This window comes from Nerophis lumbriciformis, linkage group LG05 (assembly GCF_033978685.3).
Source record: "Nerophis lumbriciformis linkage group LG05, RoL_Nlum_v2.1, whole genome shotgun sequence".
Classification (NCBI taxonomy): domain Eukaryota; kingdom Metazoa; phylum Chordata; class Actinopteri; order Syngnathiformes; family Syngnathidae; genus Nerophis; species Nerophis lumbriciformis.
This window is the reverse complement of record NC_084552.2, coordinates 24739976-24764549: the sequence shown is the minus strand read 5'-3', so window position 1 is coordinate 24764549 and position 24574 is coordinate 24739976. Positions and strand designations below refer to the sequence as shown.

The 24574-nt window shown below is 38.6% G+C and overlaps 1 protein-coding gene across 19 annotated transcripts in view; it reads left to right on the top strand.

Moving 5' to 3' along the window:
- The first annotated feature begins 2292 nt into the window (after window positions 1–2292).
- The window catches only part of mark2b (MAP/microtubule affinity-regulating kinase 2b), a 96843-nt gene continuing 74561 nt past the window's right edge, over window positions 2293–24574 (top strand). For 4 of the 19 annotated variants that reach the window (XM_072913175.1, XM_072913174.1, XM_072913173.1 and 1 more), the window contains exon 1: window positions 2293–3490. In XM_072913175.1, the coding sequence (XP_072769276.1) occupies window positions 3440–3490 (51 nt within the window). In that variant the 5' untranslated portion in view covers window positions 2293–3439. Of the gene's footprint in view, window positions 3491–4568; window positions 4774–24574 lie in introns of those variants that run through there. The other 15 variants (XM_061961037.2, XM_061961036.2, XM_061961034.1 and 12 more) reach the window with 9 other exon arrangements.

Sequence of the window (24574 nt, the reverse complement as noted above, 5' to 3'; positions counted from 1 at the left end):
TTCAAGATGATCTCCTGCTGGCCCCACTATGGACTGGACTCTCACACTATTAACTAGATTAACGTCCATTGCAGGGGAGAGGGGGGTCCCCACATCTGCGGCCCCCTCCAAGGTTTCTCATGGTAGCCCATTGGGTTGAGTTTTTCCTTGCCCTGATGTGGGTGCTGAGCCGAGGATGTTGTTATGGCTCGTGCAGCCCTTTGAGACACTTGTGATTTAAGGCGTCATAAATAAACTTTGATTGATGAAATGATTACATAATTATGTAAATTGAAATAAGAAATCAATGGTATGATAACAAAATATATCATGAATAAATAAAATGACAAACATATTTCTGTAAGCGGAAACTTTACTCTTGGAAAAATTAAGAGATGATAGATTCACAATTCTAGTGTGTACAGAAATCAGGTGGATCAACGATTAAAATAGCATAGCAACAATAAACAAATGTTCCCATTTGTTCCCAGTTCCCTGGGGACGGCGTGGCGCAGTTGGGAGAGTGGCCGTGCCAGCAACCTGAGGGTTCCTGGTTCGATCCCCAGCTTCTACCAACCTAGTCACCTCCGTTGTGTCCTTGAGCAAGACACTTCACCCTTGCTCCTGATGGGTCGTGGTTAGAGCCTTGCATGGCAGCTCCCGCCATCAGTGTGTGAATGGGTGGATGTGGAAATCGCGTCAAAGCACTTTGAGTACCTTGAAGGTAGAAAAGTGCTTTTGATTGATTGATTGAGACTTTTATTAGTAGATTGCACAGTACAGTACATATTCCGTACAATTGACCACTAAATGGTAACACCCCAATAAGTTTTTCAACTTGTTTAAGTCGGGGTCCACGTTAATCAATTCATGGTATAAATATATACTATCATCATAATACAGTCATCACACAAGTTAATCATCAGAGTATATACATTGAATTATTTACATTATCTACAATCCGGGGGGTGTGATTTGGAGGGGGTTGGGGAGAGGGGGGCGGGGGGGGTTAGGTTTGGTTGATATCAGCACTTCAGTCATCAACAATCATATCATCTGAGAAGTGGACAAGTATAACCCATTTACCATACTTACCATTTATAACAATGAATATAATATTTACCAGGAATAATGTGATGACATAAGACAATAGCAATAATTTTGATTTATTGACATTATTATTAGTTTTGGTGCTAAGATAAATCTTATGTTGTGATGTTGTATTTTATAAGGGACCGAGTACCTTTGGGACAGAGGACCCTATTGTATTTCTAGCGTTTTATTATTATACCGCCGCCTCTTTAAGCTGTAATTTGACCCCCTTTAACATGCTTCAAAACTCACCAAATTGGACGCACACATCAGGAAAATTGCGATCTAATCAAAAAATCAAACCCCAAAACTCAAAATTGCGCTCTAGCGCCCCCTAGGAAGAAAACACAGACAAAACTGCCTGTAACTCCCAGTAGGAATGTCATAGAGACATGAAACAAAAACCTCTATGTAGGTCTCAATTAGACCTATATTTCATACACTGACAACCCCCGGCAAAAATCAACAGGAAGTTTGCAATTCCCCCTTCAAAACAAAAGTTGTGTAAAAACAGTCACCTTTTTTCAAACATTATCTCCTCTGAGCGCGTTTGTCGTGGCGGCTTCAAATTAGCACAGGAGAGAGATTGAACCCATCTGATTAAAAGTTGATGAAAGAGTTGTACCGGTAATTACTGCTCCGGTTTGGATTTTATGAGCCCTCAAAGTCGGTCCCATCCATCGCTGCTTGCAGCTTTAATTTGATTTATCATTGGCCCTAGTGTGTGAATGTGAGTGTGAATGTTGTCTGTCTATCTGTGCTGGCCCTGCGATGAGGTTGCGACTTGTCCAGGGTGTACCCCGCCTTCCGCCCGAATGCAGCTGAGATAGGCTCTATAGCACCCCCCGCGAACCCGAACGGGACAAGCGGTAGAAAATAGATGGGATGTATCACATCGTATATATGTATTGTGTGCTTTTTGTTCTCTCTCTTTGTATGCTTTTTTTTTTAAATTTTACTGCCTTTTTTTTTTACATCATGGCCAGGGGACTACAGATGAAAACTAGCCTTCTTGCTAATTCTGTCTTTTTTAACCATGTGTAGTCATGTGTTTTATGGAATTGCATTGTCCCCCTTTTGAAATAAACTCATCTAATCTAATCTAATTCAAAACCGAGTTGCTGTGCACCTGCCTTTGAAAACAGTGACCCCCCCCCTTGCTCCCCGGAAAAAAGCCGAGCGGCACAGCGATCTCCCTCCCCTCCCCTCCCTCTCCGGATCTCCATTGGTGGTGCAAAGCAAAGCGAGCAGCCATGTTGCCGAGAGCTTGTTCCGGTATGAGGGCAGCCTGTCGTGCTTATTAGACTGCATTTGGGCGCAGCTCTTCAGCTTCTTTGAGCTTCCAGGCTCAACCGATCGATCGATCATGGATCCTACAAGTTGATTGATTTAAGACCAAAAAAAACAAAAAACTGACAGTGGTGACTATTTGAGGGAAATATTAAGCCAATGGTGGTATCATCAGGACGGGCCACACTGCAGTGCAGCACTGGTGAGCGAGCGTGTTGCTACCAAGAAGCCGGAGAAACGCCGCTTTTCCTGGATTGTGTGCCTCGCTGTGTGGCAGCCGTCTACCGCCACCTCCATAGCCGTCTCTGGCCGCTGGAGCTTAGGCTGGCTGGCTAACTCGCTCCCGCCTCGGAGGAATCGGCTATCTCCATGGGCTAAATCAAACTTTTTACTATTTCTACATCTTTCTATTTGTTTGGATAGTTGGACATCTCACTGGGGGACATTTTGAGCTGTTATTTTGTGACTTGGTGAAACCGGAACATTGTCGGGAATAATTTTGGCCTGGAAGTTTTTTTTTTTTTTTTTTTTTAAGACTTGGATTTAAATCTCGAAGGAATTATACTTAAGTGTCATTTTTAGTCACTATTTGATTTCATTCTAAATTGAAAGCCACCGTTTGAGTTAGCATGCTAATTGAACCGTGTCTCGTTCAATACATAGATTAGCTTAACTTCCCCCCCCCCAGCTAGCTGAAGGAAGTTAGCTGCTTCAAACGTCACAGCTTCGTGGTCGCCCACGGACTCCCCCTAAATAATAACAGGGGGTCGAAATTCTCGAAACCAGTTATTTTCGGAGGACATTTGGCTGTTTTTTTTGGCAAACATGGGGCGCACAGTTGACGCTAGCTAGTCCCCTGCTAGCTAGCTAACTCGGCCAGCCGCTGATGTTGGATCCAACTTGTTGATTCACAGGCTAGCTAACGTGTTGCTAGCAGGCTAGCACCGGGCATCTTGTTGGTGATTTTTCCTTTTACTCCAAACATCACCAACATACGCGATTAAATGAACAGAAGCCAGTGAAGAATCGTTCTTGGATTGCCTCTGCCTTTTTTTTTTTTTGCAAAACACAAAGTCAAATGTCAACAAGGATCCCACTGGTGCAAGTCATTGAGAATTCTGCAGGGCAGGTAAGACAACTACACAAATATTTAACGTTAAATATACATAATAACAGCTGACATATTTTTTTTCCATTGTGCCAATTTTAAATGCTGGAATCTGTATTAAAATATGTGTTTGTACACAATTTAATGTTTATGCTCAATGGTAGTATGATTATTCTATAAATATCCACCCCCCCCGTGGCATATTTAGTTATAATTGTCTTAGAAACACTCAAACAAATGTGTATATACATCATAATCAAACTTGGTAAGAGTGGGATTTTTTGTTTGTATAGAAGCTTCATTGTATAGGAAGACAAAACATGTGCTGGCATATAAACCGGCGCAAAGGAGAAAGGTCAGGTCTCATGTTGGTGGTTTTCCTTTTACTCCAAACATCACCAACATACACGATTACATAAACAAAAGTCAGTGAAGAATCATTCTTGGATTGCCCCTGCCTTTTTTTTTGCAAAACACAAAGTCAAATGTCAACAAGGATCCGACTGGTGCAAGTCATTGAGAATTCTGCAGGGCAGGTAAGACAACTACAAAAATATTTAACGTTAAATATAGCCAATAACAGCTGACATATTTTTATTACATTGTGCCAATTTTAATTGCTGGAATCTGTATTAAAATATGTGTTCGTACACAATATAATGAGGCAGCATAGCTCGGTTGGTAGAGCGGCCGTGCCAGCAACCTGAGGGTTCTGGGTTCGATCCCTGTTTCTGCCATCCTAGTCAGAGCTGTTGTGCCCTTAGGCAAGACACTTCACCCACTTGCTCCCAGTGTCACCCACACTGGTTTAAAAATGTAACGTAGATATTGTGTTTCACTATGTAAAAGCACTTTGAGTCACTAAAGAAAAGTGCTATATAAATATAATTCACATTCACATAATGTTTATACTCAATGGTAGTATGACTATACCAAAGATATCCACCCCCCGTGGTATATTTAGTTATAATTGTCTTAGAAACACTCAAACAAATGTGTATAGATACATCATAATCAAATTTGGCAATAATGTGATTTTTTGTTTGTATAGAAGCTTGATTGTATAGGAAGATAAAACATGTGCTGGCATATAAACCGGCGCAAAGGGGAAAGGTCAGGTCTCATGGTAGCATCTTGTTGGTGGTTTTCCTTTCATTCCAAACATCACCAACATACGTGATTAAATTAACAAAAGCCAGTGAAGAATCATTCTTGGATTGCCTCTGCCTTTTTTTTGCAAAACACAAAGTCAAATGTCAACAAGGATCCCACTGGTGCAAGTCATTGAGAATTCTGCAGGGCAGGTAAGACAACAACAAAAATATTTAACGTTAAATATAGCTAATAACAGCTGACATATTTTTTTTTCCATTGTGCCAATTACAAATGCTGGAATCTGTCTTAAATATATGCGTTTGTACACAATATAACCCATAGCACACCATATTTATACTCAATGGTAGTATGACTATTCCAAATATATCCCCTGTGGCATATTTAGTTTGAGTTTGAGTTTATTTCGAACATGCATGCATACAACATGATACATCACAAGTTCCAGTTTCTCTAATCAACATGTTCGAAAAGGAGTAGAAAGAAGCAGAGCTCATTTAATTCTACCCCTTTTTTGTTTACTTCCTGTTCTCAATTTATTCACAATACACTCCATAAGTAATAACAATAAAAATAAATAAATAAATAATAATTGGTGAAGTAAGTTTTATTTAATATGGTGAGATGAGTAAGATTATCTTGAAAATGAATGAATGGATGGATGAAATAAATTGAGAATGTTTATCATGGTTCTTCTTCTTTGTACTTTGTAAACACTTTAAGTTTGAAGAGTTTCTTGAAGTGGATCATATTAGTACATTGTTAGATTTCTTTGCTTAATCCATTCCATAATTTAATTCCACATACTGATATACCGAAGGTCTTAAGTGTTGTGCGTGCGTACAAATGTTTTAAATTAAATTTGTCTCTAAGATTATATTTATCCTCTTGTTGAGAAGAATTGTTGTATAATAGCAGATTATAGTTTGCTTTGTGTATAATTTTAGCTGTTTGCAAATTCACTATGTCGTGGAATTTCAGTATTTTTGATTCAATGAATAAAGGGTTTGTATGTTCTCTATATCCAACATTATGTATTATTCTAACTGATCTTTTTTGTAACACCGTTAATGAATGAAGTGTACTTTTGTAGTTATTTCCCCATATTTCTGCACAATAACTCAGATATGGTAACACTAGCGAGCATTAGAGAACATAGAGTGATTTTTGGTCTAGAACAGGGGTCGGCAACCCAAAATGTTGAAAGAGCCATATTGGACCAAAAATAAAAAAAACTAATCTGTCTGGAGCCGCAAAAAAACTAAAGCCATATTACATACAGATAGTGTGTCATGAGATATACATTTAATTAAGAGGACTTAAAGGAAACTAAATGACCTCAAATATACCTACAAATGAGGCATAATGATGCAACATGTACATATAGCTAGCCTAAATAGCATGTGAGCATCATGCAGTCATGCAGTGACCAAATATGTCTGATTAGCACTCCACACACGTCAATAACATCGACAAAACTCACCTTTGTGCATTCATGCACAACGTTAAAAGTTTGGTGGACAAAATGAGAAAGAAAAAGAAGTGGCATAAAACATGTCCTAGAAAGTCGTAGAAAGTTATGTGTAAACAAACTACGGTGAGTTCAAGGACCACCAAAATTAGTAGGACAAAACGGCGCTCGCCAAATACTTGAATCAGTGAAGCATGTTTAATACAAACAGTGTGATTTATAACAATTAGAAAGGTTTGTGTCATGTTTGTCCTCCTACAGAAACCATATTAAAACAAAAAATATATTTTTCCCCCCTCATCTTTTTCCATTTTTCATACATTTTTGAAAAAGCTCCAGAAAGCCACTAGGGCGGCGCTAAAGAGGCGCATGCGGCTCTAGAGCCGCGGGTTGCAGACCCTTGGTCTAGAATATGTTTTGCTTTATTCATTATTGACGTGTTTCTTGCTACTTTATGTTGTATATTTTTTACGGTGTGGCGCAGTGGGAGATTGGCCGTGCGCAACCCGAGGGTCACTGGTTCAATCCCCACCTAGTACCAACCTCGTCATGTCCGTTGTGTCCTGAGCAAGACACTTCACCCTTGCTCCTGATGGGTGCTGGTTAGCGCCTTGCATGGCAGCTCCCTCCATCAGTGTGTGAATGTGTGTGTGAATGGGTAAATGTGGAAGTAGTGTCAAAGCGCTTTGAGTACCTTGAAGGTAGAAAAGCGCTATACAAGTACAACCCATTTATCATTTATTTATTTACATGAGATTTCATATTTAGAATTGTCCTAGAAAGACTCAAACACATTTATAAATACATCATAATCAAATTAGGCATTAGTGTGAATTTTTGTTTGTATAGTGGCTTGATTGTATAGGAAGACAAGACATGTGCTGGCATATAAACCCGGCACAAAGGAGAAAGGTCAGGTCTCATGGTAACATACTGTGTTGTTCCTTTGCCACTTCCACTTGTTAAGTTAATGTTTAATTCCTTTCAACGCAACATGTTAGTGTTTAATAGCCGCACACACAAACGCACATCTTCCGGGATTAGCTGAATGTGTTGTAGCTTTTCTACTTGCTGTATACCCAGTGTGAGACTTGTCGGGGGTCAAGGCAACCTCCAAAGTGGGCTTGTAGGCAAAAGGTCGCCCATCAAAAGAGTCTTTCCTAAAGGCCATGTATAGAAAGGTGTCGGGTCTCAGAGTAATACGGGACGGACAGGATGGCACCGATTTGTGATGTAACTTAGACTTAAAGGCAGATATTTATAACAGCAGCAGCCTGTCTAGTATTAAACAAGTTGAGTTTAAGTTTACATTGATAGTGTGGCGTTGCATTCACTGCTGACTTCCCCTGCGATTCGAAGTGATTTCCTGTTTGACAATCCAGTTCCCTGCATGCCGTGTCTACTGAAAGGGACTAACAGAGCTAGAAATACTGGTCTGCGCTCTGACTTCATCCTTTATTATTTGGCTATGTCCCCCTGCCCCCCTCGTAGAGGTGTGATGGCTGTGAATCAGCCAGCCAACCATTTTCTTATTTGAGAAGTCCTGTCAGTCAGGTAGATACAAACACAAGGGATGATGAGTGTTTGACCAAATTACCGCAATGCTTATGTTTCAAGATGGGATTCAAGTGTAAAAGACTACGTTTATAATTTATAATCGGATTGTTTTGCAATCAGATTTTTTTCCAGCTAACTGTTTAGATTAGTAAAATTCCAGTATAGACGCACCCTCGACTTTACTTGCATGTGCAGTTCGATCAAGTATTAATAATGTTTCCGTCTGAGAAGTATTGGGGGTAATCCCTCTTAGTGCCATTTTTAATAATGCTATTGAGGATGCCCCATGTTGCTCTCATATTGTTTTTGTTTCTGTCTCATAATTGACTGTATTCTATATTCTTTTCTACATGTTTGTAGTATGTTTGTTAGTTAGCTTGTTTTTATACTTTTTGTACTTATTTTCTGCCTCTGTAGTTCTTTGTGCTATACATTTTCAATATAATGTATTTTTCTTATTACAAGCATTTTTTAAATCCTTTTATCATCCATGGTAGATTGTTCTTTCTCCGCTTTCTACTGAGTTGATTCCATGGACAATGTTTGTCATAAGGTATTATGAACGTGTTTAAGAAATGTTCATATGCTTCATCAACATCATTTTCACTGTACACATTGTCCCAATTTTGCTTTTTGAGCTCATTTTTGACATCAAGCATCCTCTTCTCTGTGCATAGTCTTCCAAATATATTTTTGTCTTGCATGTTCTTCTTCTTGTAGTTTCCATCATATATTGCGAAAACTGGCAGATGATCACTAACGTTGGTTATAAGTAGGCCACGTGTAGTGTTATTATCAAAATAATTGGTAAAATATTATCAGTAAGCGTGGCACAGTGTCCTGTGATTCTGCTTGGCTTTGTCATTTTAGGATATAGACTGATGCTGTACATTGTATCAATGAAGTCATCAATGGAGTTTTGCTTGTTTGAATTCAATAAGTCCATATTAAAGTCACCACATAAAAGTATTTTTTTGACCACATAAAAAACGAACAATGAATGCTTATGAATATGGCCATAGATAACAATAGTCAACTACCGCATTTTTCGGACTATAAGGCGCACTCAAAATCGTTTCATTTTGACAGTGCGCCTAATGTGCTTATAAATTCTGGTTGTGCTTACCAACCTCAAAGCAATTTGATTTGGTACATGCTGTAATAAGTGTGACCAGTAGATGGCAGTCAAGAGATACATGTGGACTACAGGTTGACTTTGACCTGTTCAATAAATGACGCTAGTAAGTACCTGGAAGCAAGCAACACTTAACTTTCAACGCTTAAACATCGGTCAATGTTTTAGTACGACTTAGGTAAGCTACTAAACTGCACCGCTCGATGGAACGTGGAACATTACGGCTATCGTAGTCCGACGCACTGTGCTTGAACATACGAGTGTTGTTATGGTGTATTTATAAGAACCCCAAAATGGCACCTATTAGGAGACCTATTATATTATTAAATATGATTTGGGATCTGCATAAGTCCTGAGAATCTGCACGCATCCGCCATTGTAGTGTGCGCTGTTGTCAGTAAGCTCCTCTTGTTGTGGGTCATTCATCCTCCGCTTTCTAATATAAAGTAGCGTACAGTTGTAACTTATATTTTAGACTCGCTATGGAAGCTCTGAAAACTACCGGTCCAACAAAGATGACGGGGAGAAGTCGCTGGTGAAGTGGAGCCACTTAAATACCACCGCCCACAAAACGGCGCATCCGAAAGAGATGCTCAGAAAGCACCTTGAAGTTGGTTTGTAAAACAAAATCCATGCACCATTTTAACCAAATAAACACCATTACATGTTATGTAGACCACAAGGAAGTGTTTTAAATGTAGAAACAAAAATTATAATATGACCCCTTTAATGCGGTGCGCCTTTTGTGTGAAAATAGACCTGGATAGAACCACTCATCGCAGTGAACCTTTTTTATATGCGGTGCGTCCTATGGTACGTAAAATATGGTATAGAACAGCAGTGGTATGGAGCCTTCAAGTATATTAAACAAACAATACTGTGATGTTATATCATTTGTAATGGAATAGGTTAATAAAAAAGCTCAAACTTATTTATCCATTTTCTACCGCTTGTCCCTCTTGGGGTTATGGGGGGGCTGGAGCCTATCCCAGCTGCACTCAGGCAAAATGCAGGGTACACCTAAGGCAGGCGTCGGCAACCCGCGGCTCCGGAGCCGCATGCGGCTCTTTGATCATTCTGATGCGGCTCAGCTGCATACTTGCCGACCCTCCCGATTTTGGTGCCTCTTGCAGAAAACTCCCGGGTTTAATATTCTCCGATTTTCACCCTAACAATAATAATAAGGGTGTGCCATGATGGTACAGCATTCAGCGCCCTCTACAATCTGTACTAACAGCGTGCCAGCCCAGCCTTTTGTTGTATGCATCTTCTATTTGGACATGCAATTGACAGCAAGGCATACTTGGTCAACAGCCACACAGGTTACACTGACGGTGGCCATATAAAACAACTTTAACACTCTTACTAATAATGCGCCACACTTTCAACCAAAACCAAACAAGAATGACAAACACATTTCGGGAGAACATCTGCACCTTAACACAACATAAACACAACAGAACAAATACCCAGAATCCCATGCAGCCCTGACTCTTCCGGGCTACATTATACACCCCTGCTACCACCAAACCCCGCCCCCACCCCAACCCTGCTCCCTCACACATCACCCCCCCCCCCCCCCCCTCTGTGCGTTGGTTGAGGTGGGCAGGGTTTGGTAGCGGGGGTGTATAATGTAGCCCGGAAGAGTTAGGGCTGCATGGGATTCTTGGTATTTGTTCTGTTGTGTTTATGTTGTCTTACGGTGCAGATGTTCTCCCGAAATGTGTTTGTCATTCTTGTTTGGTGTGGGTTCACAGTGTGGCGCATACTTAGTAAGAGTGTTAAAGTTTTTTATACCGCCACCGTCAGTGTAACCTGTGTGGTTGTTGAGCAAGTATGCCATGCTGTCACTTACGTGAGCAAGCAGAAGTCCCATACAACGTGTGGCTGGGCCGGCACGCTGGTTGTAGTGGGCGCTAAATACTGTACCAACACGGCACGTTCGAGAAAATAGTTGCCCTAAAATAGTTGCCCTAAAATTCGTAATTTGACGGAAAAACCGGGAGGGTTGACAAGTATGACGCTGTCAAGCGCCATTTATATAAAACTCGCGGGCCGAACATTCAATTTTCATATTAAGGTGTGGGCCGCGTGTCTGAGACCCTTGGTTTATACATAGCACAAAGCAAAAAAAAAACTTTGTCTGCAGTGTTATTTCATTTTAAATTTCAAAAGATTTTTGTGGCTCCCATTGTTTTCTTTAATTTGTGAAACTGGTCAAAATGGCTCTTTGAGTGGTAAAGGTTGCCGACCCCTGACCTAGGGCAAGTCATGTAAAGACAAATCTTTGTCTTTTTATTTGTTATTAGTATCAAAATTTCAACCTTTTCTCATTACATGTAGGCTTTTTTGCTCTATTTTTTATTGTTTACTTCATTTAATTTCTACAATGTGGCAACGAGCCATTAAAAGCGTTTTGTGGCAGATCTTTGCTCTCACTTTCTAACGATGAATACTTTCGTGACCACTTGTATTTGATTACCAAATAAATGCATGATGCAAGATGCACAATTTTCCCATTTAATATATACCTCTTCTTGCTAAATATAGCGACAAAGTGGTCAAAGTGCATCACAATTTTTTTTTTCAAATGCAGATCTAGCTCGGTCACACACTTAGGGAGAAATAGATGACAAGCTAAATTAGCCGTGGCGCTAAACCAGCTTGAATTTGAAGTAGTGAAAAATGAATAAAGGGCTTTGTACAATTCAACGGATGTCTAACTGGAACCACGTTAAAACAGGGTATGCGCAGGGTCTTAAAAAGTCTTAAATCCAACAATTTGAATTTAAGACTGTGACAGACTCCCGCTGTCGTCCGGGTTCCATGGACCACCAAGCACAGACATCCCTTCGAGCATAGTTTGACTTTGTTTATTTTTTCAAATAATACTCAGTCTCAGGTGGGGTCGCTTTTCAGCTCCTTCCTCTTCCACTGCTCGCTCTTCGGTCCGCTTTTCAGCCGGCCGCGTCTTCGTCTCCCTCTTGCTCTCTGTCTCTTGCGCGCTGCATGTGCTGCTGGCTCTCCAACTCCTTCTGCCCCGTCGTTCTCGGTTGTCACGCTTTTACACACTGAGAGGGGATTTCTTAATTGTGCCTAGCCGGGCGATTCCCGCACCTGAGGTTCGCGGCGTCGAACCCGGCGCTCCCCGCCTCGCTGCTCGCTCGCCGGCCACGCCTCCTCGCCGCCATCTCAGAGTCGGCCCCGGCGGGGCACGCCTCGCTGTCAGTCTGCTGACCCTGCCTCCCCACAAAGACCTTTTAAATGTCTGAAATTCTCCTAAAATCTCCTAAAAGGCTTTAAATACATAATTTGAAAGGTCTTAAATCTATTAATATTGCTTTTATTTAAAACATGCATAAACTTCAGTTTTGCTTTTTAAGTGTTTTGATATTTGAAGACGCTATAACTTAACTACAAAACGGAACTAAAGTTCTGCCTGGTCAGAATTGATCATGCAGCACCATTTGAAAAAAATAACTTTAGGTGTTTTGTCGATATTCTTCACAATGAAGTCACTTTAAAACTATGCACACTAAAGATAGTACATTATATATATATATATATATATATATATATATATATATATATATATATATATATATATATATATATATATATATATATATATATATATATATATATACACACATGAAGTGCACAACATACATGTAGGAATCATGTTAAAGTAATAATATAATTTGGAATAAACTGAAAAAAGCAATACAATTATGCAGGATGAAGGTTGCGCTCTAATGCCGCTAGCTTAATGCTAACTTACAACGGACTAACTCATAGACAAGCTAACTCAAATTAGCATGGCCAATCGCAAGGCACAGATAGACAATCATTCACACTCACATTCATGTCTATGGACAATTTGCCGTCTCCAATGAAGCTAAAACATGCATATTTTCAATGTGGGAGGAAACTAGAGTGCCCAGAGAAAACCCACTTACACATGGCCAAATTCACACTCCACAAAGCGATGTCCGAATGGAGGTGCGAAGACGCACACGGTGCAAAGTTAGATGTTACTGTCAGTAGTAAGGTGAAAATATTTAGTTTAGTTTACACTGGCTTGAACAAGAAATGCATTAATTCGCTTGAATACCTTTCTCTAAAACTGTCTCTCCTTACTTTTGCCGGGTGTCAACTCGTTGAGGTGCACGGCCCTGACGCTCTTCTGACAAGCGATTTTGATTTTTTCCCCCCGTAAAATAAAGCAAAAAGGATTTTTTTTTAATGATAATTGAGCAGTTTTTCAAATTTATTATAGCCAATATTATGTAAATAATATACAATATACAGTATATCCATTCATACAATATATCTCTTAAATTTCTTGTTTTGAAGGTGTGGCAGCAGTAATCTTGCCGTGGTGTTGCACCACAGTTGTTTACATGTAGAGGAAACCCTGATATAAGATGGGTAAGTCTAAGTTCAACTATTTGTGCCTCCAGAACAATCAATTTAATGCATGGTTGAAGCCGGTGGACGGAAACGTAAAAATTGTTTTCACAGATGTCACAATTTAGATTAGGATCCGGATGTGGAGCCATCGAGGAGGGAAGCGTTTGTATACATTGCAGTGAAAGTGAACGGAATAATAATGTAAAAGTCAAAAATCCGGGATAAATCTGTGTCAAAAGGTGCTGAAACGCAACAAACCCTTGCAAAAGGAGTGTTATGTGGGTAAAGTGGCGCTACTGTATGAGGTGTTAACTAGTGAAATCATACTATTGCATGAAGTAAGCACACCCTAATTTCTCTCTGGTAGTAGTGTACTCACAGCAGTAAGACTACTAAAATAAATCATAATTCTCTTATTATTTATATCATTTATTCCAATACTTTCAGGTCAGCTTGTCATGCCTAATCTTTTTTTCAAGTTACCAAACAGTACAGAAGCTGACATTAAAAGCTATAAAGGTTGTCTGTCTCGTGTCTACACTCAGTTTAAGGCTGGATGGGGAAAGCAAGGAAGATTTGCAAATGTCATCTTGTCATGCTTAAATAAAAACTAGTCCTTGTGTATTGGCAATATGTCTTCAAAAAAGTCACACAAACGGGTAAAATGTATTTATACACACCAGACACATAATGAGCGAAGCAAATTTAAATGTTATCCACAATATTCACATCCAAATTCTGTCCTTAGGCTTGTAAGCCATAATCTTTCTTTTTAGACAATTGCTCTGTGTGCATTGTTTTTCACAACTTTGTACGGATACAGTAGTAATAATAACAATAATGTATTAGATTTATATGGCACTTTTCTAGACAGTATTGTAGATACTAGATGTTGTTATCCGTTTGCTCAATTCTGACAGCTGCAAAAACACTGCAAAAGTTAACTATTTAGCTTTAGCACAGATGCTAACTGTCCCTTTCACAGACAATATATTGTTGTGCTTTCCTCTACCTTTGCAGATGTTCTGGTTGTTGTTGTTACATGAACACACTTGATATGAAGCACACTTCACCTTAAGCAAGAAAACAGTTCAATTGCAAACCTGAAAAATTGTTTGCTTATATTTTTTTCAATTAGTTTACAATAGAGAGGCTTCTGGTGTATTTAGGTAGTTTAACCATTTTGTTTTCCAATGTGAAAGAGCAGTAAATAAATTCATATACTTAAAATTCATTCTGGACCTCTAATTTTTCTTTATAACTTTGTACTTTTTTGTCCGTTTCTGAGTGATATGGTCTTAAATTATATTCATTATGGTCTTTAAAAAGTCTTGAATTTGACTTGTTGAAACCTGCAGAGACCCTGAAACCAAAAAGTAACTTGCCAAGAAGAGGAAATGATTTTTACTAGTAACACCGTTGCAACTATATGAAAATAATTAGTATCACAAAACAAAAATTTAGTAGCAATTAGAAAGGTCTTAAATATCACAATATCATTATTAACACTCAACGCGCACTCATACATATGAACACAATGCCATCATAAGGCCGATTGTAATGTTCAATTAAACACAGAGAACAGCCCTAAACTGTCCCTGCACTGTCGCCAACAAAAGTTTAGGGTTCAGCGATTTGGACCAAAACTCATATCCCGATATAGTTTGGCCTATAAACTAACCCATACATGGAAATATCTGTTGACGTAACTGATATTTTTTGCTGATTTTAAATTTTAGGGACTGATGGGCATCCCAAATACACAAAAACAGGTATCAACAAGTAAGAAAAGTAGGTTTTACATATTTGGATCTTAACTTAAGAGGTGTTTTGATATTAGAAAATAGAAAAAGCCTTGAAAATAATTGAAGAAAAGTCAAATGTAATTTCCAATCTTCTTTTAAAAAAAATATTTAGTTGTGCTCAATTCTTCAGCAAACAAAAACACAAAAGAACAAATTGTGAAAAAGTGCCCTGGTTTAAGAGGACATGTTTAAACGTCAGTAGCAACATAAAGAAATAATTTACCTAATAACAATAATTTTAAAGGTAAACATTATTATAGGACAAGATTTTAGCGAGGAACACCAACCTGCCAACTGATTGACAGGCTGTGTTCTGAAAATTACTTTAAAAAAGTTATTAATTATAGTTACTTGTTACTTTACCAAAAAGTAATTGAATTACTAATGGAATTACTCTTAGATATATGTAATTAATTACTATGGAAAGTAATTAATGTGTTACTTCAAAAAATAATCAAATATTTGTCATAGTGAAGATAAGTTTGTGAATGCGTCAATGCTTGTCCCTTTAAAAAGCGGTACTTGTTGCCTTGTGATGTGTGACGTCAGTGAGTTCATGCTTGGTCTGAGTCTCACAGGCATAGCTTGAGCTGTTTGTTAGCTTAGCAGGCTAGCATTGGCAGTTTGTGGGCTCTGACAGCAGCTCTTTTGAATCTTTCACTGGTTTGTGTTACCTCTGCTTAATAAATATATTGAATGTGCTTCCATGGCTGTATATTCTTGTCAACAAATGTGTTATTGTTTGGATGGCAGGTTTGTCACTTCAATCGAAGTTACTAGCACGCAGTGCAGTTAGTGTAATTTTTTAAGGTGGTGAAAAAAACGTTATCTTTTACTGACCAGTTCCTCCAACTAAGACCTTGTTTTACTCTGCGTTGGAAGGCGACTTAGAGCTCTCACACAGCCCCGCTACAGCTAAAACCCTGCTCCCCTCTGTGCATGGAGGAGGTGGAGGGACACACACACACACACACAGCTTTCAGCATGCAGAGTGATCAGTGACACTTACGCGTCAATCACTTGTCCTTTTGGTTATGGTTATGGTTTATGTTTATTTCAAACACGTTTTACAGATGGGTGAAAATTTTACTCTAGTTTCATCAAATTTTGATGGATCTATTTAGGAGCCAAATGTAAAATCTGTATTCGCACGTTGCTACTTTTAATTTTTAAATTCTTGTACAACCTATTTTTGGTCGCAACTGTGACTAAAAGGCTTGCACTTGACAGCCCTGGATGGGTGAATAGTAGATACGACACGTGTCTTTGAGCTGCAAGTTTATCGCAATAGTCCCTGGTTTTAAAATGCGCCGAAAATTAAAACTACAACGATGCCTGCCTGCCCCACTAGGGATGTTTACTTTTTTTTTTTTAATCATTTAGCAGGCTTCTACGGTACACATGTGTAGTCTTCTCCGGGGAAAATGGCTACTAAGCCCAGAGCTCCATGGAGCACCACCAGCAGGCAGTTGATGTCTGGCCGCCCATGTCTGGCGAAACATGCATAAAGCACCAAACTCCGAACAGTCAGGCACATGCAGCCAGAGGCCCAGGGAAGGCCAGGCCGAGTCTCCTGCAAAGGCCACAGCGCAGCCCATGTCCATCGCAAAGTCCCACCCAAAAACCCAACAATGCAACTCAAAAATGTAGGCTCTCTGATGATCATTAAATAACATTTTCATCAACTTCACTTATATCAATTAATAATGCATAATTATGGAAAATAAAACATTTGTTCAAGTACCTCAGAGTCTTGTTCACGAGTGGAGGAAGAGTGGATCGTGAGGTCGACAGGCGAATCGGTGCGGCGTCTTCAGTAATGCGGACGCTGTATCGATCCGTTGTGGTGAAGAAGGAGATGAGCCGGAAGGCAAAGCTCTCAATTTACCGGTCGATCTAAGTTCCCATCCTCACCTATGGTCATGAGCTTTGGGTCATGACCGAAAGGACAAGATCACGGGTACAAGCGTCCGAAATGAGCTTCCTCCGCCGGGTGGCGGAGCTCTCCCTTAGAGATAGGGTGAGAAGCTCTGCCATCCGGGGGGAGCTCAAAGTAAAGCCGCTGCTCCTCCACATCGAGAGGAGCCAGATGAGGTGGTTCGGGCATCTGGTCAGGATGCCACCCGAACGCCTCCCTAGGGAGGTGTTTAGGGCACGTCCGACCGGTAGGAGGCCGCGGGGAAGACCCAGGACACGTTGGGAAGACTATGTCTCACGGCTGGCCTGGGAACGCCTCGGGGTTCCACAGGAAGAGCTGGACGAAGTGGCTGGGGAGAGGGAAGTCTGGGCTTCCCTGCTTAGGTTGCTGCCCCCGCGACCCGACCTCGGATAAGCGGAAGAAGATGGATGGATGGATGGATGGATGGGTAGTTTGCTGTAAAATCTGTACCCCTTAATAGGGCTGGGCGATATAGCCTTTTTTAAATATCTCAATATTTTTAGGCCATGTCACGATACACGATATAAATCGCGATATTTTGCCTTAGACTTGAATGAACACTTGATGCATATAATCACAGCAGTATGATGATTCTATGTGTCTACATTAAAACATTCTTGTTCATACTGCATTAATATATGCTCATTTTAAACTTTCATGCAGAGAGGGAAATCACAACTAAGTCAATTTACCAAAAGTGTATTTATTAAACAGTTATTAAGCAGTGGCACAAACATTCATGTCATTTCAAAACAGAAAGTGCAAGATTGTCAGAGACATTTTAAAACAAGCTATTAGTGCACTTTTGTGCATGATGTCACTAAGATGACATATCAAAACAACACTAAATTAAAGTGCAGTTTTTGTACAGAACGCCACTACAATAGTTTAAAACAAATAAAGTGCACTTTTGTGCATGATGTCACACAAGATATGTCAATAACTGTCAAATAAAAATGAGCTGCATAATAGGAAATCAAATTGTGTACGTCCTTCGCTATGTGGTAGTTTCCGGCGGACGTTATCTCCTTATGTCGTGGACTATTTTTTTTTCATACGGTTTTGATATGGAAATGGTTGCCTCGGCATTTTTTTGGTGTGGCACCGAACGAAGATGTTGACATGCGGAGTAAGCACTCTTCATCCTCTAGCAGGTGACTTTTCAAATGATGCTACATATTAGCAGTAATGCTTCTTTTTGTAGCATTACGCAGCTACGCTTTTGCCCCACACTTGACAAATTACGGTTGTCTGTTCGACATATTCCCACTTGAAGCCAAACCACCGCCAGACGATGGACCCCCCCCGTGCTGTTTTTCTTGGAAATGAATTATTCCTTCATTTGTTACCAGATTCGCACCTTCTTTCCCTCGTATTACCACTCGCACCACAGCTAACGTTACCCATTCTACTCCAACTCTCTGCTCCGCGAGGGCGTATACGTACAGTATATGACGTATGTAAGAAGGTGCGCTTGTTTAAGTCTCTGTGAGAAGGAGAGACTAGAAAGAGTGAAAAAAGCCTGTAGTGTAATGGCAGCAGCTAAAAGCAACTGCGTGAGAACGTATACTCGAATATCACGATATAGTCATTTTCTATATCGCACAGAGACAAACCCGCGATATATCGAGTATATCGATATATCGCCCAGCCCTACCCCTTAATAACATCAGCTGGGATTGATGAAATTATTCCAAATTGACTGTTAGCAGGCTGATCCCCTAGCAATATTACACTTTATTACAAAATGGAAAACAAAGTACAAAACATAATGTACAGATCATTAAAAGCAAAATGTAGGTGAAAACATAGATTACATTATTACCATCTTTATCAAGGCATGATTGTGTTTCGTTTTGTATTATTATGCATTATTAGGCAGCCTACACACTCACACACCTTTACTGCAGCAGCATATACACAATATTTCAGGGATACAAATCTTGCACGATAACGACTTTGTTTGTCAATACTTTCTTTAGCCATTTTATTTATTGTTATGGTTGTGTATATTTGAGCCCATTCCGACCTTAGAATATTTTATAGCGTTTGGTTGTAATTTTTATTCAAGTTCAACGTTTTGCTAACAAAATGTATTTTATTGTTATTAATTGTTCGGTTTATTTAACTTGGAGATTTAAATGTTTTCATTCCAATTCCAATGTTAAAATACACAACAAATAAAAGTTTATTGCATTTGAAAGGATATACATGCGTTATTATGTATTATCATTACATCAATGGTCAATTTGGTCTCATAAAAATATGACAATGATATCGTTTATCGGCAGTATTTTGTAGATTAATGTATCGTCAAGCAAAATTTGTTATCGGCCTAGACCTAGTCGTGATCACTATAGACTCGATGTTCCTCAAAGGTGTGACAAGAGGACGCAATTAATATCGTGAAAAAATTTAAATCCAAGACGTCAACTGATTGTAACGCAATCGAAATGGAAACAATAAAAAGGTTATTGAAGAGATGTCAGAACCTTTAACATATTAAAGCAACCTATCATTTCAAACAGGCAAATTCCCAGACAAAATTAAAATAGCAAAAGACGTAATACGCAACCGAATCCAGCGCCATTGACTGGGCTACTCCATGGAACTTCAAACTTCCACTGCCTCTTACTAGGGGTTGAGGTGCTGGGACCATAATAGCTGAATAAACAAGCGTTTTGTCAATAACAAATCTCTAACCGACACATTTTACACAAAATGATTAACACCCACCTTCCTCTCACACAAGATCCACCCAGAAATAGGGCTATATGAATCCCTTCCCTACTTTACTATCATTACGTTTGGAATGGATAACAATCACAACATAAAAAGCACGGAACAGTTCCATTTCAAAAAGAAAGGTAAAACAAAAGTAGTGAACAGAAGGAAACGTAGGGAAATAAATAATGTGACAATATCAGACAAGCAGAACTGCACAGTCATGTTTGTTTATAGCGGAAGTCACTGCCTCTTCTTCTTCTGGACTACAGAATTTTGACCGTGATTGCAGTACCATTTCTGGCCAGATTTTTACATATGGCTCCAAAGACATGCACCTGGGTATAGGTTGATTGGCAACACTAAATTGGCCCTAGTGTGTGAATGTGAGTGTGAATGTTGTCTGTCTATCTGTGTTGGCCCTACGATGAGATGGCGACTTGTCCAGGGTGTACCCCGCCTTCCGCCCGATTGTAGCTGAGATAGGCTCCAGCGCCCCCTGCGACCCCAAAGGGAATAAGCGGTAGAAAATGGATGGATGGATGGATGGATGGACGTACCGATATATAAAACTAGAGACAAACATCCGTTTTCAAAATACCTGTTTCTCTACTTACACACTTTTCTAAAATCATTGGAAAACTCTTTAACAACAAATTGGACAAATTCATAAATAAAAATGAAACACTCAGACACAACCAATACGGATACATTTCAACATCAATGGCATTAATCGAAATAACAGAAAAGATAACCAATGCAATAGATAGCAAAAAATGTGCTGCTGCAGTGTTTATGGATTAACAAAAGCATTTGACACAATCAATCCTAATATATTTTGTTTTGTCCTGTACAGCTACTCAGGCAAATTATATTGTTGATGTAGATGATCATATCTGCTGTATAGATTTACTTTACAAAATAGAAGTGTGGGATACTTCTCTTGTTGCCTTATTTGTATTTGACTTTATTAAGTGGATTTATATTAATGTTTGGCATAGCCGGACCGGAGCAGGAAGGGATAGAATGAGAAAAAAAGGAAGACAAGGGGGTAAATTGCGGGGAAAAGAGGGGGATAAGACAGAGACAACAACAACATTAACAACAAAACAGTATTGGCAAATACAATATGTACAAATATGATACGAAAAGTGATAGCAAAGAAGCAGTTAGTGAAGTAAATGTTAATAACATAGATATGACAATGAGCATTATTACACTACAAATGGAGCAATACAAATACCAAAATAAATAGCACTATTGATTATGAATAATAACAACAATAACCTCTATTATCAACCATACAATTGTTTCAAATACAACAAAACATACAGTATATGTAATGATAACTTGAAATACAAAAGAAAGCAGATAAATGGAGGGGAAGAAAGAGAGGAGAACTATATTAACTTTGAAAATGGTTATAGTATCAATAGTTTAAGCTTTGTCAATGTGCCGTGTTTTACCCAGTTTCCCCTAAGGCAGTCCTTCTCAAAGAGTGGGGCGGACCTCCTGGGGGGCGCGGTGGGATGCCTGGGGGTAGCGCGTGTGATCTCGGGAAACATGCTTTTTTTTTGCCATACCAGAATATGATGAAGCGTATGTAGCTCTTGGCTTCACTGTAACCACGGTGGGAGACAAGGAAAGACCGGTGTGTTGTTTCCTTTAATGTTAATAAACTTGCAATGTTATGTAGAGGTATAGTTATGACAATTTTATAGACAAATTATACTATTTATAGTCACAATGGAGAGTGTGTGTGTGGGGGGCTGGGGGGGAGCAATATTTTCTTTTTCATAAGAGGGGCATAACAAAAAATGTTTGTCCTAGGGGAACAACCTTAATATATGTTTGATGAAATGTGATTGTATGCATGAGTGTATGTATGCACATGTGCATACATAATCAATCATAATATCCTAATAAACAAATTAGAACGGTATGGCATCAAAGGGTTGGTCTTGAACTGGATAAGAAGCTACTTAACCAATAGAAAGCAATACGTGAAGTTAGGAGAACAAATGTCCCCAGAGTTGAAAATATCTGGTGGCGTACCTCAAGGATCAATACCGGGACCAAAATTGTTTCATCTTTATGTAAACGACATTTGTAAAGTTACAAAGGACTTAAAGTTAGTATTATTTGCAGATGACACGACCTGGTTTTGTTGAGTAAAGAACACACAGAAGCTAATACAAATAACAACAAAAGAAATTAACAAATTAAAAAGATGGTTTGACAAAAACAGACCATCTTTGAATCTCGAGCAAAACTTAAATAATGTTATTTGGGAACAGTAGAAGGGAAAGTCATACACAAATACAAATAGACGGAGTAGTTATTAAAAAGGTAAAATAAAACAAATTTTTGGGGGTAATATTAGATGATAAAATGAACTGGAAACCTCATGTAAAAAATATACAACATAAAGTAGCAAGAAACACGTCAATAATAAATAAATCAAAATATGTTTTGGACCAAAAATCATTTCATATTCTCTACTGCTCGCTAGTGTTACCATATCTGAATTATTGTGTAGAAAAATGGGGAAATAACTACAAATGTGCGCTTCATTCACTAACTGTGTTACAAAAAGATTAATTAGAATAATACGTAATGTTGGATATAGAGAACATACAAACCCTTTATTTATTGAATAAAAAATATTGAAATTCAATGACTTAGTGCATTTGCAAACAGCTAAAATGATGTACAAAGCAAACTATAACCTGCTACTCGAGAATGTACAACAATTCTTCTCAACAAAAGAGGATGAATATATTCTTGTAGAAAAATCCAATTTAAAACATTGGTATGCATGTGCAACACTTAAAACCTTTAGTATATCCGTATGTGGAATTAAATTATGGAATGGATTAAGCAAGGAAATCAAGTATGATCCAGTTTAAGAGACAATAAAGTACAAAGAACAATTAGGATGAACATCTTGAACCTTTTTAAAAAAATGAGATAATGATTATTTATTTATTTAATATTTGTTTACTTACTTATGCTATATTTACTATTTACTTATTCACTGTTCTTTTACAAACATAACAAATGCTATGATATGAAAGCGGGTAGGATTAAATAAGCTCTGCTTCTTCCTTCTCCTTTTTGGACATGCTGCAATGAAACAACTGGAAATATGTGATGCATTACATTGTCATTGTATTGTATGCATGTTCGAAATAAACTGAACTAAACTGAACTAAACTGAACTAATATACACAAATAATATATGTATATATGTATGTATGTATGTATGTATACAGTCATGATCAGAAGTTTACATACACAGTCCATGTCAGAAAACCAACACATTTACCGGTAGCTGAATTGCACCAATTGTGTCAAGAGGAGTGGTCAAAAATTCAACCAGAAGCTTGCCAGAAGCTTCTGGATGGCTCCCAAAAGCGCCTTATTGCAATGAAACTTGCCAAGGGACATGTAACCAAACCATTGCTGTATGTATACTTTTGACCGAGCAGATTTGGTCACATTTTCAGTAGACCCATAATAAATTCATAAAAGAACCAAACTTCATGAATGTTTTTTGTGACAAACAAGTATGTGCTCCAATCCCTCTATCATTGTACGGCAGTGAAAAGGAATTTCCCCAACGAGGACCAATAAACCTAAATCAAAATCAAAATCTATTACAAAAAAATATGAGTCGTAGAATTTATTGGAAACTCAAGACAGCCATGACTTTATGTTCTTAACAAGTGTATGTAAACTTTTGACCACGACTGTTTATGTATGTACACTACACACTATTCCCCATAATGACAATGTTTTTGCAAATGTATTAAAAAAAATAAAATCACAAGTACATAAGTATTCAACATCTTTGCTCAATACTTTGTTAATGCACTTTGGCAGCAATTACAGCTTCAAGTATTTTTTGAATATGATGCCACACAGGACTGTAAAGTGCCAGTAATTTACTCGCATTTGCAACAAAAAATAGGTTGTGCGTGTATTAAAAAAACAAAAAAACGCACACGTGCAAGACTAATTTTAACCATTTAATTCGCATTTTGATCAAATTGTTCAAACAAGAATAAAATGTTTGCAACTGTACAGCATGTTCAAAATAAACTATAACCAAATGGACAAGTGATTGACGCAGAAGTGTCACTAATCACTCTAGGGCTGTGTGTGTCCCTCCTCCTCCTCCTCCTCCACCATGCACAGAGGGGGGCACCACTGCTCATAGCTCACACACTCAGTCTTCAAACACAAAAGAAACTTCTTAGTTGGAGGAACTTGTCAGTAAAAGCAGTTAGTTTTGTTGACTAAAATATTTTATCTTTGGTATTGTCATCGATAACCAACTCAATCAATCAATTAATAAATCAATCAAATCACAAATATCTCAAAGGGCTGCACAAGCCACTAAATGTTTCAGTAAATTGCTACTGATGTAATTTAAAGGGGAACTGCACTTTTCTGGGAATTTTGTCGAACGTTCACAATCATTGAGAGACATGACGATGGATTTTTTAAAATACATTTAAAAAATTAAATAAATGCGATCAAAAGTCTGCTTACAATGGAGCTTATAGAAGCCGTTCAATTGTGTCTGTAAACACATCCAAACACCTTCATTAGGGTTTTATATACATGATGTAAGTATATATGTAATGTAGTAACGCGCACATTTATAATAACATTTAATATTTATGTATTTTGATCATTTTAAGCATACGCAGCACATTCATTTTAAAAAACGCATTCACAACGTTTGCTTTTTTTCCTTCATCACTGATGTCTGCTCACAGCAGACTTTATGAGAGCCAACAAACATAATAAAACATAATTTACTGTGTAAGGTCTGCTGTCATTAGGATGCCGACTTCTAGGATGTTCCCATTCATATGAAGAATGTCTCATAATCCTCACAAAGAAAAGGGGTTGGTCGGGGGTGGAGACCAAGCTCTTT